We start from the raw sequence: 14,013 nt of genomic DNA on the forward strand, positions 1-14,013 counted from the left end.
CCTCTTTACTTTGGGTCATGACATAGAGCATTATGCCCACCCCAATGACGACTCCACTTGCTAGTCCAGCACCACTTCAAAGAGATCAAAATAAAAATAAAGGAAACTTTGAGAGGAAAAACCATACTAACCTGGCCAACTAGGAGTCTTGCATGAAGAGCATTTGGGTCAGCAGCTGGATCTTTATTTGAATCCCTCAGCATAATTTCGAGCACTCTAATTAAAATAACAACAGCTTTATGAGATCAATTGAATTGATTATGGACAAATAAACTTCCATAACATTCAAGGTACTAGTTAAAACATATGCTGCAATCAATAAAGAGAGACCAGACACGCTAGCAAAGAGTATAGTTAAAAAACTTAATTTTTCCAGCTAACTTATCCATAAAAATCTCAATGTTTGGACACATATGCTGCAATCAATGAAGAGAGCAAACCCGCTAGCAAAGAGTATAGTTAAAAAACTTGCTTTTTTCCAGCTAACTTATCCACAACAATCTCAATGTTTGGACATTTCGTTGAGGCCTACATGGAAAAATTTTGGAAGAACAGCTCGCTGACGCTCTTTTAATGAAAAGCAGTACTATAACTACATGTCAGAATATAATTGTTCTTTGCATACTGCTTTATTAAAAAAGAAAGTTTTGCTTAATTAACGAAGGCCAATTATTTAATAACCTTGAAAAAAAATAAAACATCAAGTTATACGTGAAAGGAAGCATATTAAGCTATAAATTAGCTGTTGTTTAAAAATGGGAAAAACTTTTACTAGTAAAATTCCATTCATGATCGCTTGACGACAAAATTAAAGTGATAATCAAGAATGTTTTCAGGTGGAAGGATAAAATGTCCTTTCATTTAAAACCAAACTACACTTTATCACTTCCCAATTCAATTGCTTCTACTTTTTCTTTTTTTTTGTGGGTAAAGGGAAAATTCCTTCTCCAAGTCAAATCCGCTATCCTTAGCTATTAGCTCTATTGGTGAGTTATAAAGCACTATTTTTCCTTTAATGAATATTGATACTTCAAATATTCATGATTTAGGTTCTAGAGTTAAAGAACGTTGAAATGTAAAGGCATTGGTAGGGAGAAGTTGGACTCCATCAAAAAAATGCCATGAGGGTTAAGTTGGCTATAATAAATTTATCCATATAGAGGCAATCATCAAATCAATATGTTATTGATAATCTATACATATATGGCAAGGAAAGTGAACTCATATGGATGTAAAATGCTTCTCATATTAATATGTTATTGATAGTCTATCCAAGAATAATAATAAACGTAAGCTCACATAAAGACAAAAGAGTCCTCAATATGCAATGGGCTTAGTTTTCTACTCTATGATATGTGATAAAGGTATAATACAATCCACTGTTTTATGATGGCATAAGTAAATAATTGACATAACTAATTAAAAGTAGACCCAAATAGTAAGAAATAAATGACATAAGTACAATTATTATGAAAAAAGTTCTCTAAAAATGACACCTATAAGTTTACTTGTATGGTACATATCATGAATAATATTTAGCATATCATTTCAAGTTTTTTTTAGTTAGATTACCTCAAATATTATTATTCAAATTATAATTAAGGAAATGTCACTTTATATGGATTACAAGTAATGCACAAGACTAGTCTGCATTTATTTTAATTTCACATGTCTCGTGATTACTATACAAAAGTTTAACTCCATGAATATTTGAATTCTGTTCAAGAATTGTTTATCTTACAAAGTTTTTAAACTATTAGATATGACTGACTATTTTATCAAATAGAGGAAAAATTAAATTTAATCCTGATGGAGGATTTGATTTGCAAAGGGCATTTTATATTTTGATATATAATTTTGTTGTAAGAAAATACCCCCTTTAAAGTATGTTATCATGGAAGTTAGATATTCTGCAATTAAACTCCAATGTTTATCAGAAGAACTATAGTAAAACGAATAAAATATTTTGGTAGGTTTCGGTTGTGTGATTATGTGTCTATAATCATTCTAAACCTATATATGATAAATTATATTATATATTAGATTTGTGTTGTACTTGTCTCTATTAAGCCTTTATGTTCGATGAGTGGCCGTAATGGGTGTCACACAAACAAAAGGAAATCTAAAAGTATTTTATGAATTTCAATAAACTTGTAAACAACAAGGGGCATGAACACGAGCAAAATTGTAAATAAAAATGTACACAATGGTGGGTTAGGAAGCGCACAATGCATTATAAACCTTGCAATATGGTGCATCAACATGCATGAAAAACACTTTACACATTGATAAAAACCTTTGTCATCAATCAAGCGACTTAATTTTTAAATTGAGAGCTCCAAAATAGTCTATTTTTTAATAGAATCTTTGGCGACATAAAAATTGCATCAAATAGCATGTTATGTGATTTTCAATCCAAATGCCCCAAATTCACTAGCTTTCAAAACATGAGTGAACTCCTTACTGGTCTAAATTTCATTTGCATCGCTCTCCAGTGACTCTTACACGTGAAACTAAACTAAACAATTTGGAGCATTTGACATCTTTTGGAGTACAAAAATATGAAAAATCAAGAAAATAAAAGGAGATTCTTATCCCAAAAAAATAAAAAAATTACTATAAAGATAAAATAAACAGAATAAAACCAAAGAAAATAACCAAACTTCTGAGAAGCTTCAAAAAAATTCTAGGATAGTTATAAGAACCATGCATAGCCCTGCTTGGTACTTTGTAGGACTATATAGAAGCATGCAATCTCATATTCTTACGAAGTACATACCATATGAGTACCAAAAATACTAGAAAATATATATAATTAGATAAAAACACCGAGAAAATATGGGGTCGACCAAGCCCAATCCTGTGCATGCAAAGGCATAGTAGATAGGGCCTTTATTCCAAAAATAATCCAAATAACAGAAAAATTTGCAAATCCCTTGCCTCTATTCAAACAGGCTTTTTTTAAAATTAGCTAAGTATTAGTAATTCGGTCGGGGATTTTCATAAAAGATTTGGCAATTCAATTACTTATTTGCATAAGGTCATCAAAGTATATTGAAGATTCATTTAACAACTAAACATTATTGGGCATCTAGCCTACAATGAGTGATCACAAGTAACTAACTAGTAGTCCACTCCTGAGCCTATTTTTTGCGAGTAAAAAACAAAGTTGGGTAAGGTTCACAATGTAATCCTCATGTAAAATATAAATAAGCGTCCTCAGTTCAAGGTGCATCCACAATTTTAAATGGGCTCAATTATCAATGAAGTTATAATCTAAGGGGTTTCGTCATCAAAGTTAAACCCTTTACCAATAGGGTTGTCAAAAAAGCTCGTTGTTCGTGAACAGTTGATGCTTGGCTCGTTAAGTAGCTTGTGTTCAAATTGTTCATTAAGTGAGTCAAATATGAACAATTTTTTAAGCTCGAATTATAAACGAACCGAACACGAACAACCCTTTGTTCGATCGTGTACGCTAGTTTTAGCTCGAAATAAGAAAATTATATATTATTTATATAATAATAAATTACATATATTTGTATCTAAGTTTAAATCATTACAACTCATTTGGTCATGTGGTTCTATATTTTTTATTGCATGAGAATGGCGTTGGTTCGAATCCAACACGCTACATCTATTTTTTTTAATTAATTTAAACAAACCAATTTCGAGTCAATCACGAACAAGAATATGTAAATCGAGTCGAACACGAACACACTATTTATAAGAAATTTCAAACATGGGCCAATTTCGAACTGAATTAATTTCAAACAAGCCGAACATGATTCAAGCCTAAGCTCGCTCAAGCTCGGCTCGTTTACAGCCCTATCTACCAAAAATAAAAATACATTTCGAGCAATAGTACTCAATGAAAAGCATTATTATTGTAAATCCTAAGAAAAGGAGACCTCATTAATAAAAATGTCCTCTTAAACTTCCAAGATAAGAGCAAATTTCCTACTCCACTCATGATAATGGAGATAAATTAAGTAAAATCATAATTGAAGGAAACTAAAACTAAATCTAAGCAAAAAAAACATATATAAAAAAATAAATTCTAATATCAAGATCATAGAATTAATTTTATATTAAAAGAATATATATTATCAAACATAAAAATTTCCTATCAATAAAAATATGATAGATACCCCCAGACAGAGAGATTAAACTAATTGCAAAAACATCATTATAGTATAATTATAGTCAAAGACTTAATGTTCCCTAATGCTTAATTCTATTGATGTGCCATAAAGCATACGCTTGACCCGGCATAAACCACTATGTTAGCCATTATTGTTCTTCAATCAAGCTATATAGAAACATCCGACAAGCCTATAAGATCCCCTTGAACGACACATAGTTCATGGTTACAACAAATTTTTATTTGTTCTAATTGGATCAACTAACTCTACTAAGTAAATAAGATCCATGACAACTCGGGAAAACAAAACCATATGAGTTTAATCGGGTTTATCAGCATTCCCCCATCATCTACAACAAGACATTGTAGATATTTATTTCCACCAATCCAAATTGCTAATAGTAAAGAAAAAAATTATAAAATCTGCAAACTAGCTTTAATCATGAGTGTTTCTCACTCTCAAGAAGAGTAATTAATAACAAGTGCTTATGCCTATAAAAAGCTTGAACCATATCATAAAAATTATCATAAGATAGTGAAATCTCAATCTAGCATCTTATCTATTATCCAATCATCCTTTTGAAAGTTAAAAGATAACCATTTGACAAAGTCGGGTGTGGATTATCTAAGCTTGCAGCTGTATTATTATTTTGGCAGAAAACTCTTATTAAAATTTTGAATTCAGTCTTTTCATCTAGAGACATCTGCATATGAAGGACTTGAAAGATCTCTAGGATATCTTTTCTTCCATTTTTTATCATTTGGAATAAAAGGAATGCTAGTTCTTAAACGAAATAAATAATCATATGGTTCAACATTATCAAGTATCAACCTTGCTTATATATGGATTCACAATACTAAACAAAAAAATCATCTGCCATCAATTGTATTATGAAAGTGAAGCGTTTTCCTTTGGAACCTGTAAAGTAATTAATTTTATTAATGAAGTCTTAGTTACTCATTTATTTATCCTATTATTATTTTCATTTCCTTTGCAATCGCAATTTACTTTCATGCAATGAGAAGGATACACTCAACATTTGATTAAGAAAGAAACATGCCCACAATGTTTTGGTCGTGCTTGAAAAGGAGAGGAAGTTAATAATATTCACAAATAGATTGGTTATGAAGCTAAGCTACAAATTAGCTGGAGTTGAACTAATGTGATAAAAAAATGGAATAGAATTATGAACTTTGAAAAAGGTCTTTTAATCATGTACAAAAAGATTTGGTGACCATGCAAGGAGCTACATTTTATGTATCTAAATAAATCAACTTCTAATTAAAGCTTTGTTTGGGAGGGTTTCTCCTTTTATAAAAGTTCCATTAAAAACAACTTTAGAAGAAACACTGATATAAAATTGTGGTTCCTAAAGTTGATACTAGTGTTTGAATAAAAAAAAATGTGTTTTTTAACAGTATTACATGTAGCTTTTTTAATATAAATTACTACAATAATCTTAATATTTTAAAATTATAACCAACATATCTAATACTAACAAATTATTTATAAAAAATAAAATTTAAATATGAGTAAATTCAATAAATCCGCAATTATCAAATCTAGAATAGTGTTTGGTTCAGTCAAGATTAAATCCAGTTAAATTGGTTGGACATGTTTGGAATGTTATTTCAGGATGTAACAATTAATTTTCAAATTTAAATATGAAATGCGAGGCTCACACCACAATAATTTTTAAAATACTATAAAATTTGATGTAAAGTCCTAAAGTAAAAAAAAATAACTCCATTTTTTCCCTATAATCCATCACATGGCGCTAAGGAACTTTTTGCCCACTGTATAATCATCTTCTTCCTCAAAACTCCATTTTTAACCCTCATTGACTTCATCTTCAATGCCTTTCTTCTCCATTAGAAACTTGCCATGCAGAGCCCTCGTACGGATTGCTTTCATCTCATTGGCTTCTCCTGCTTTTTCTTCTCATAGTGTGACAGGTATAACTGACCTCAGAAAGCTTTCTCCCATGGCGAAAGAAAAAAAATTGATTTTTAGGATTTGTGTAGAAAAAGTGAAATGGTGTAGGTTGTAAGAGATGTTGTCAGATTCAGAAGAACCATAACAATCAATTTGAAGCTGACAAAGGTTAGTGAAGAAATCAGAGACCTCTCAATGTCGATTATGATTATTGATTACTCGTACTTTTCTTTTTCCACGCCAAAAATCAATTTTTGATGACGAATAAGGGTAATATTGACCTTTCCAGTTATGAAATATAAATCAAAACATAGAAGTTATGCCGAGATCGTGATTCGAAATGGGGGGAGAAATGTCATTACGGTGGGAGAAAATTTCAGAGAGGTTGAATGGAAACGATGCTACAGCATTTTATAAGTGTTTGGTAGAATGGAAAGGAGCCAAAGAGCGTCTCCAAACAAAACCTAAATCCCAATAACAGAAATACAAAATCAGTGAAAGTAAATATGTACATTTCTAATTTAAGCATCAGACATGATCTCCATAATTCTCCCTACATCTCTATCATGTAATGCTACCCGGAAGAAAGTACATACAGATTTACATATGCTGGTTTCATCACAGTACTTTTCTTTTTCAGGCATGCAAATTAGAATCATTCGATTAAATCCAAACTGCCAGAAAAAAAGGATTACAAGATTCATCATCTACAACACATACTTTTTAAATAGGGCATGAGCTTCAAAAATAGTATCACCAAAAGATAACGCCATTTGATAAGAGCTTGGAAGATTTCAAAAAAAGTCACAAAAAGCACTTGTTTGGATTATGAAGGAAGTAATATGACATCATCTCAGCACCTTGAACAGAAACATTTAAACATGAAAGAAAGAGCCACTAGCATAACATCATTTAACAGATTGATGTAAGTCTCCTCAAAATATAGATTTTCCAAATATATTTAACAGAAGTCTCCAAGCTGTTAGTGGCCAGGGTAATTTTTTTAAAAATCATAAAGGCAAACTTAGAACAGGAGTAAAAATTACCAAAGCTTCATACCTAGCAGCTATTTCAGAGTAGACATCTGCAGGTTTCTCACCATTGACCAAGTTCACCGAGGTAGCCCCTAACTGAAAATTCAGGTACCAGAGAAGGAAAGTACAAGATTAGTAAGCAAAAGCAAGTGCTCAGCTAGGAGAAAAAAAATCAAGAACAATTTTAAGGGTTGAAAGGATTTAATTTCAACTATGCAATGAGAGTAGCAACATTTAGCCAGAAAGAAAGGAAGGAGAGGATGCAGGGGAGTTTATTGATAATCAAGAAAAGATAGTTAGCACTCCCTGAAGTCTAAACCTAAAGGCCCCGTTTGGAAGAGAGATATCTGAGTGAAAAGAAATGAAAAAAAAGAGCCGAAAATCTAAAATCAATGTTTATTGATTGAAATTCAACCCAAAAACTAGTATTTCATTTCATTTCCTTCAGTGCCCTTCAATCCAATCAAAGCCAAAATGAATTGGAAGTCATGATATTATAATTACAGCACGAGTTTCTTTTTATGTTTGCAGGGCGACTAAAGAGTCCCTAGTAGGGTTTGCTATCTTAGCATTAGCTTTACTTAGAAAATAGACTCCACTACCTTCAAGGACTCCAGGTAGAAACCATGGCTGAGAATGAAAATGCCAATAAGAATGCAATTTTAACCTAGTAAGTTGAATCCTGAAGAAATTTGCAAAACTGCTGCTGAGAAAATTTTATCCTTAGCAAAATAATAAACAGGAAATAAAGAGAAATATGTTTGCGTGTGTCTAACACATTTCATTTATTTAGACAAACAGTGAAAGAAGCCATGCAGAAGAACCACAAAAATTTATCTAATAAATCTGCATTTCTCCATAATTTAAGGATAAAAATGAATGTTTAAAGTTTATAAACCAAGTTTCAAACACCAAATTTAAAAAACGTACACTCATAATTTTATAGAGAAATCAGAAACATCACTTTTTCCACCTTTCTAATGATCAACAGTGTGTACTATGTTCATATGAATAAGCATTTCTCCGTAACTATTATTTCCTTCATATTGACTAACTCATTAAAGTTTAGGCATATCTAACAATACCCAAGCAATTAACAATAGAATGATCAACAACCGTCCAAAAACTTAAAACAATACAATTCACGAATATATATACCTTGTCTCTACCAAGGGCTGCATAATGTTGAAGACCATTGCAGGAACCATCCTGAATAAAATAGACAACAAATAATCAAGGCTGCACAAATAAGTAAATATTATATGTTATACTGGAGATTGGATTAAGCGTTATGAACTAAAATGGAAATAACAATAGCATTAATTAAGCAAACAACCTGGCAATTTTGCCATTCACTCATCCCGCTAAAACAAAATGATATTTAAAACAAGTCAATTAAAACTTTTCATTCTAGAATTCTCATTACATCTCAGCAGATTCTTGGAATTTATTTGCATTATTCTTAAGAAAACTATCATAGAAACGTTGGAGTGCAGCGTCCCAAGGTAGGTTGGACTACCACTCTAGCATATTCCTGGGGAGAAGCAACGACCAATGTTGTGATAATGAGAGTTTAGTTCGGTGAACCAACATAACTTGAAAATGAATATTTAGATTTTGACTCAAACCAAGTTCAAGTCAAGTCAAAAGAGATGGATTTCAAGTTGATGAAATCTAAGACTATGAGATATAAAACAATTTTAGCTCCTAATCATTATGATCCTTATTATTATAAATATTACTATTACAATTACAATTACTAAAATTACACTACACGCATTCAAGCTCATGCACACACATGCATATCTTTATATATTTACAACATGTGTTCATATACCATATATTGAGCTGATTTTGAGTTCAATGGAACAAATTTTGAGTGAGAATTCAAATTTGATTTGACTGAAATTCGAGAAATGATTGAGCAAATTTACAGCAAATCAGATTTGATTCGACTAAAATTTAAGCAACGATTGAGTGAATTTTGAGTTCCATACATAATTATCAGCTCTATACAAGAATCTGGTATTTTGGAATAAGAAAATTTATGGGGAATGAACAAACACAAAAATACTCAGCCCAAAAAATGCAGATGTTATTGCTAGTCATTAACAAAGTAAATCAAAACTTCCAATCACCTGATGAATGGGTAAGTGTGAAATTGTAGACTCTGGTGCTCGACTCCTTAATGCTTGAGCAAGATGCTTACAAACAGCCAGACACTGAAAGGGATCTTCAGCTCCTAACCACCATCTTCTACCTTCAAGTGGCCTGTCAGCAGAATCAAAAACATCCTCCAAGTGATTTTCAGTAAATGATATGCGCCCATCAAGTGACAATTTGTCCACACCACCAGCATATAAATTTGCCAGATGTATCTTTAACCATCGCAGCCCTGAATTTCCGAGAGGGCGTCCCTCCGCAAACTCAAGAATTCCTCGACACAAATCAGAGCCAAGATGATTTAAATATGGGTGCATTGGATATGCACGGCCTCTAAAATCAAGGTTATGGGGGTAGTAGAAGCCCTCCTCCTCTTTCATCCTTCTAGCAACCTGCTCCAAAGTTCAAAATAGCATCAGATATCTGTTACACCTAAAACTCATTCAGCAGGAATGTAAAGAAGAAACCTCTTACAGAAAGTTTAAGTTCCACATCACACCGTTGAGAATGCATTTCAGTATTCTTCTTTTTTGCTGAGTGAAGTAACCACTTCCACCTTTTAATTTCAGCATCATCTTCTGTCTCGGGCTTGTCTGGAAGTGGGATCTGTTCAGAAAAAAAGAGGATTGCAGAAAAATCAGATGACTCAAAACTACAAGATGTTCAAACAGAATGTTTAATTTTCATGATAGTTCTATTATCGGTAGATAATATCATGTACAGCTCAAACATCTGTCACAATTGGGCAGAACTTACATTTTCACGATCAACCAAATCAGCAAGGCGGCCTCCGCTAGACCATATTCTGTCAATAACATTAAGGACGTCTTTGTTGATCCTCCATTTGGTATTGCCAAGTGTATTCAAGGCCTGATGCATATGAAATCTTCTAAATGAAAAATGAAGAACTAGTTCCTTTTTTTTTTAAATCACAAGAAATTTCGGACAGTGATTCTATACAAATCTATAGCGTATTTCAAAAATAAAGAGCTGGCCATGGAAACAAAATTTATCACATTTTAGTTAGAGAAATAATAGACAATATGGATAAAAACAAAAAAAAGTGTAATAGCCACATTACAATGAATGAGAAGGCACAAAAATGGGAAGGGCAAGGAGGAGAGAGAATGCCAAAACAACAGAGTGCAGTTTAGCCCTCTAATCTAGGCGAAACAAAGTTTCGAAGTGGACAGGTGCAGAGTGTTTCAGATGGAATTGGAAGTTTAGTAATGAACCAACAGGCAAATAGTGCATTGATCCAACAACATAACCAAACTACAGCACATTCCACGGAGAGATAGAGGCTGAAAGAGTTGCAAACAAAATAACATGTTTGCCAAGTAAATTTGTATGAATATTTTCATTATTTAAGATAATGAAAAATATTTACACAAACATTTTTCATCAGTAGCATTGCATCTTTATCTGAGCAACATGGGATCATTTTTTAAACTATTTCTTTCCATGCATTTAATGTAAGTTGCGGTTTCATTTTTGCTTTGAAATATCCTTTCTTCTTTACTGCAATTTCATAGTTAGTCAAAAAAACCTATCTTCATAGTTTTACCACTTAAAACCCACCGTACAAAGATATGCCATCTTAATCTATGTTTTGATATAACACTTGATGACTATACCAGATTGTCAAAGTATAATTAAATATAATAAATCTATTGAGGTAGATAAAATGCTGAGAATGCTTCTGAGGAAACATTGCCAAATTTATTTGCTTCAAGTTTTATTTATAACTTTTCAGTTAAGAAAAAAAATTGATGAACCTGAAAAATTGGTTGCAGCTGATCTCTTGGAGTCCTTTTAAATGCTTCACGTTGTTGTTTGCATCCATGAGTTCTCATGATGTATGATGGCAAAAACAAATGTGCGCCTTTATCATAACTGCCAAGGATTTGACAAAAGCGTCAGATGTGTAAAAGAAAGAATAAATCAGCATGTTTTCCTTTGGAAAAAGGTAAATAATCAAAACAAAAAAAAAACTGTGCATATAGGTTCATTTAATAGCCCCCAGCTTGCAAGTAACACTGCATTCATCATGCAAAGCATTATAGCACAGAAAACTAAACAATCAAATTAAAGCATGAAAAGTATGCAATCATCTACTAATGAAAGCACTGCAACTGTAAGTTCTGAGAATTTACATTTTATAGTAAAAAAATTTATCATTGAATTCAGAAGGGCTTAAATAAGTTACGAAGACTGAAATGCATACCCTGACCAAATTACTGGAGGAACCAGCATTGGCAAATAAGGGATCACCATGTGTCTTGCCTGTAGAAAAAACACACTAAAAAAGCATCCCAACATAAAGGGAACTATATGATTCTTACTAAGGAAAACAAAGTGGGAGATTGAGATGAGAGTAGTGCAATCAACGATGAAAATGCACTTACAGTTCTGTCAAGTCCTTGATGAATTAATGGATCACATTCAATAACCCCATATCTTCTACATAACTTCCTAAAATTCCATAAAGAATGAATAATGCGTCATAGAAAATCAAGAGCAAAAAGATATTACATGGAACGTAGCATGCTAAAAATATTTACTTTTGCTCCCTTCTGAAATTTTTAAGCGAGTGTCTAAATGCAGGACGAACATCTGTATGTCCATCAGGTGATTGAGTAGCAGGAGGTTGTATGTAAGCTGTCTCTATAAGCAATTGGACCAATCTACTTCCCACCTAAATTAGATCAAATATAAAACCCAAAGCTAAGGTATTGTTTAAAAACAATAGAGAAGCCTAGTAGAAAAAGGGAAGACAAAATTGAAAAGCTGGAGGTCGGATCTGGAAGTAGACCTTGGCCTGAAGATCCAGGCCCCAAGGCCTAGAGCTGTCCTGTTCCTTAGCTATCTTCCTTACTAAGGGCAGTTTTTGCCTTTTAATCAAATTTGTAACCTTTTTCCTCAGATATTCTTGCTCTTTAGTTAAGTTATCATCTTCTATGCCTTCCTTTGCCTTCTCCTTTCTACTCTTTTTTCTAGTTTTCTCCAAAAGTTTCTGGATCTTAGCCTGATTCATGCCAGTAGTAAAAGCAAAAATATGGCTGAAATAAATTACTACCCAATTCAATAACAAAATTGTAAAAAGAACTAAAAATGCTATATGAATAAAATATAAGATGGAATACAAGATATGTTTGATGATATATTCATATAGAACAGGAGTAGTTTGCATACTAAAATACAATAGTCAAGCTATGGAACTACCAGATTTCAAGTTTCATTAATATTCAACAGAAATCACTACACAAAAAATGAAAACGGAAACCACATGCATCTTTGAATACATCAAAAAATACTTGAAACGTTATACTTAAATACTAAACAAAGTTGGATGGTCCTTCCAGGAACTAAAGGATATGCAGCATGCAAACTTGTACTTTCTTTCAAGTGCTGGGCTTAAAAATCTAGTTAAGTTTCTGAACTGCTGAAATCATTGAGTAGCAACAATCACCTATTATGAAATCACTTTACAATGAATCAAAACTATTAAACATGAGGCGCCTCCTCAGAAGTTATACTAAGAGGACAGAGTCGTTAAATTTTTTAAACTAAAGTGAAGAATATCTTGATGGAGGAGAGTTCGGGGTGAAAACTAGAGTTAGAGCAATACATCAACCAGAACATAGAAGCAAGGTGTCAAGAAAGACAAAGTTCTATGCTATAGAAGTTTGTTCTTGAAACCTTTGGCACAACGTGTTATACGTTGGAAGTTGTATCTTGAACTTATTGGGGTCATCTTTAGAATCTAATTTTTCGGATAGATAATTCAAGTTTATGTGCAATTCTGCTAATGTGGAAATCAATTGAATAAAATAGGCGAGATAGTGAAATATCTTTAAAATATTAAAGCAAAAAACCTTTAACTTCAAGGTGCCCTCTGGTGTAACTGTTGGAGTTTCACCATAAACTCTAAAATTTAAGCATGTCCATATTTTAGTATTACATTCATAGTTGATCAAGATTTTTAGTTCAATCATGGTCAACAAATGATCTGGTCGACTGCAATTTGTCTTTTCTTTTCTTTTTTCTGAACGTAGATTATGATGGGATTCTCATGTGCTCGTTTGAGGATCACAACTTGTATTAAAGAGGACTAACTCCGAAGGAACCCATTTATCTGTGGGTTGACGGTCACTAAGAACTAAAAGATCTCTAAAATAGCATTAAATACCAAGCAAAAAATTTCTTTTCTATTTGTTATTTTTCTTCAATCACATCGGCCATCAATCCCTATAAAATGGAAGCTTTTTGGCACCATAACAAGTCATCAACAAGAGCTCCCTCAAAATAGCCCAATCAACCATGGCTATTGTACGAGAGTCAAGCACTCTTAAACTTAGCACAACCATGGCAAAAGTTATTAAAACCTATGAGATTCACAAGCAACATGAAACATTTTAGCATAGCCAAATAATCGGATCTAAATTGTAATGTGATAAGAATACAAGAGCCCAATATCAAAGAGCTTAATCCTGATAACTAAGGTCACTACTTGTATATCAAGAACTACCCAACAATATAGAAAATATAACCAACCATCAAAAGATTAAGAAATGGAGGAGATAAAAGTAACAAATGAAGTTCTTACTCACTTCCTGCTCAAGTGCCTCCCCAATCTTACACGCAGCAGTAACAACCATAATACTCCCACTTCCATCTCCAGTCATCATTAAACCCATCATCTTATGCATTGTGATGACAGCCATCATATCAGCAGG

General features: G+C 32.5%; 1 protein-coding gene across 1 annotated transcript in view; it reads right to left on the reverse strand.

Annotated features, from left to right (window-relative positions):
- Positions 1-14,013, reverse strand: part of LOC110018354 (DNA-directed RNA polymerase 2, chloroplastic/mitochondrial) — a 34,930-nt gene that overhangs the window by 20,021 nt on the left and 896 nt on the right. Inside the window, 12 exon segments of the mRNA XM_020715642.1 lie at positions 132-216; positions 7,137-7,207; positions 8,270-8,320; positions 9,250-9,666; positions 9,749-9,880; positions 10,031-10,144; positions 11,053-11,170; positions 11,502-11,560; positions 11,683-11,749; positions 11,839-11,972; positions 12,090-12,302; positions 13,888-14,013. Of these exon segments, the coding sequence (XP_020571301.1) occupies positions 132-216; positions 7,137-7,207; positions 8,270-8,320; positions 9,250-9,666; positions 9,749-9,880; positions 10,031-10,144; positions 11,053-11,170; positions 11,502-11,560; positions 11,683-11,749; positions 11,839-11,972; positions 12,090-12,302; positions 13,888-14,013 (1,587 nt within the window).

The sequence above is a fragment of the Phalaenopsis equestris genome, unplaced genomic scaffold (assembly GCF_001263595.1).
Source record: "Phalaenopsis equestris unplaced genomic scaffold, ASM126359v1 Scaffold000016, whole genome shotgun sequence".
Taxonomy (NCBI): Eukaryota; Viridiplantae; Streptophyta; class Magnoliopsida; order Asparagales; family Orchidaceae; genus Phalaenopsis; species Phalaenopsis equestris.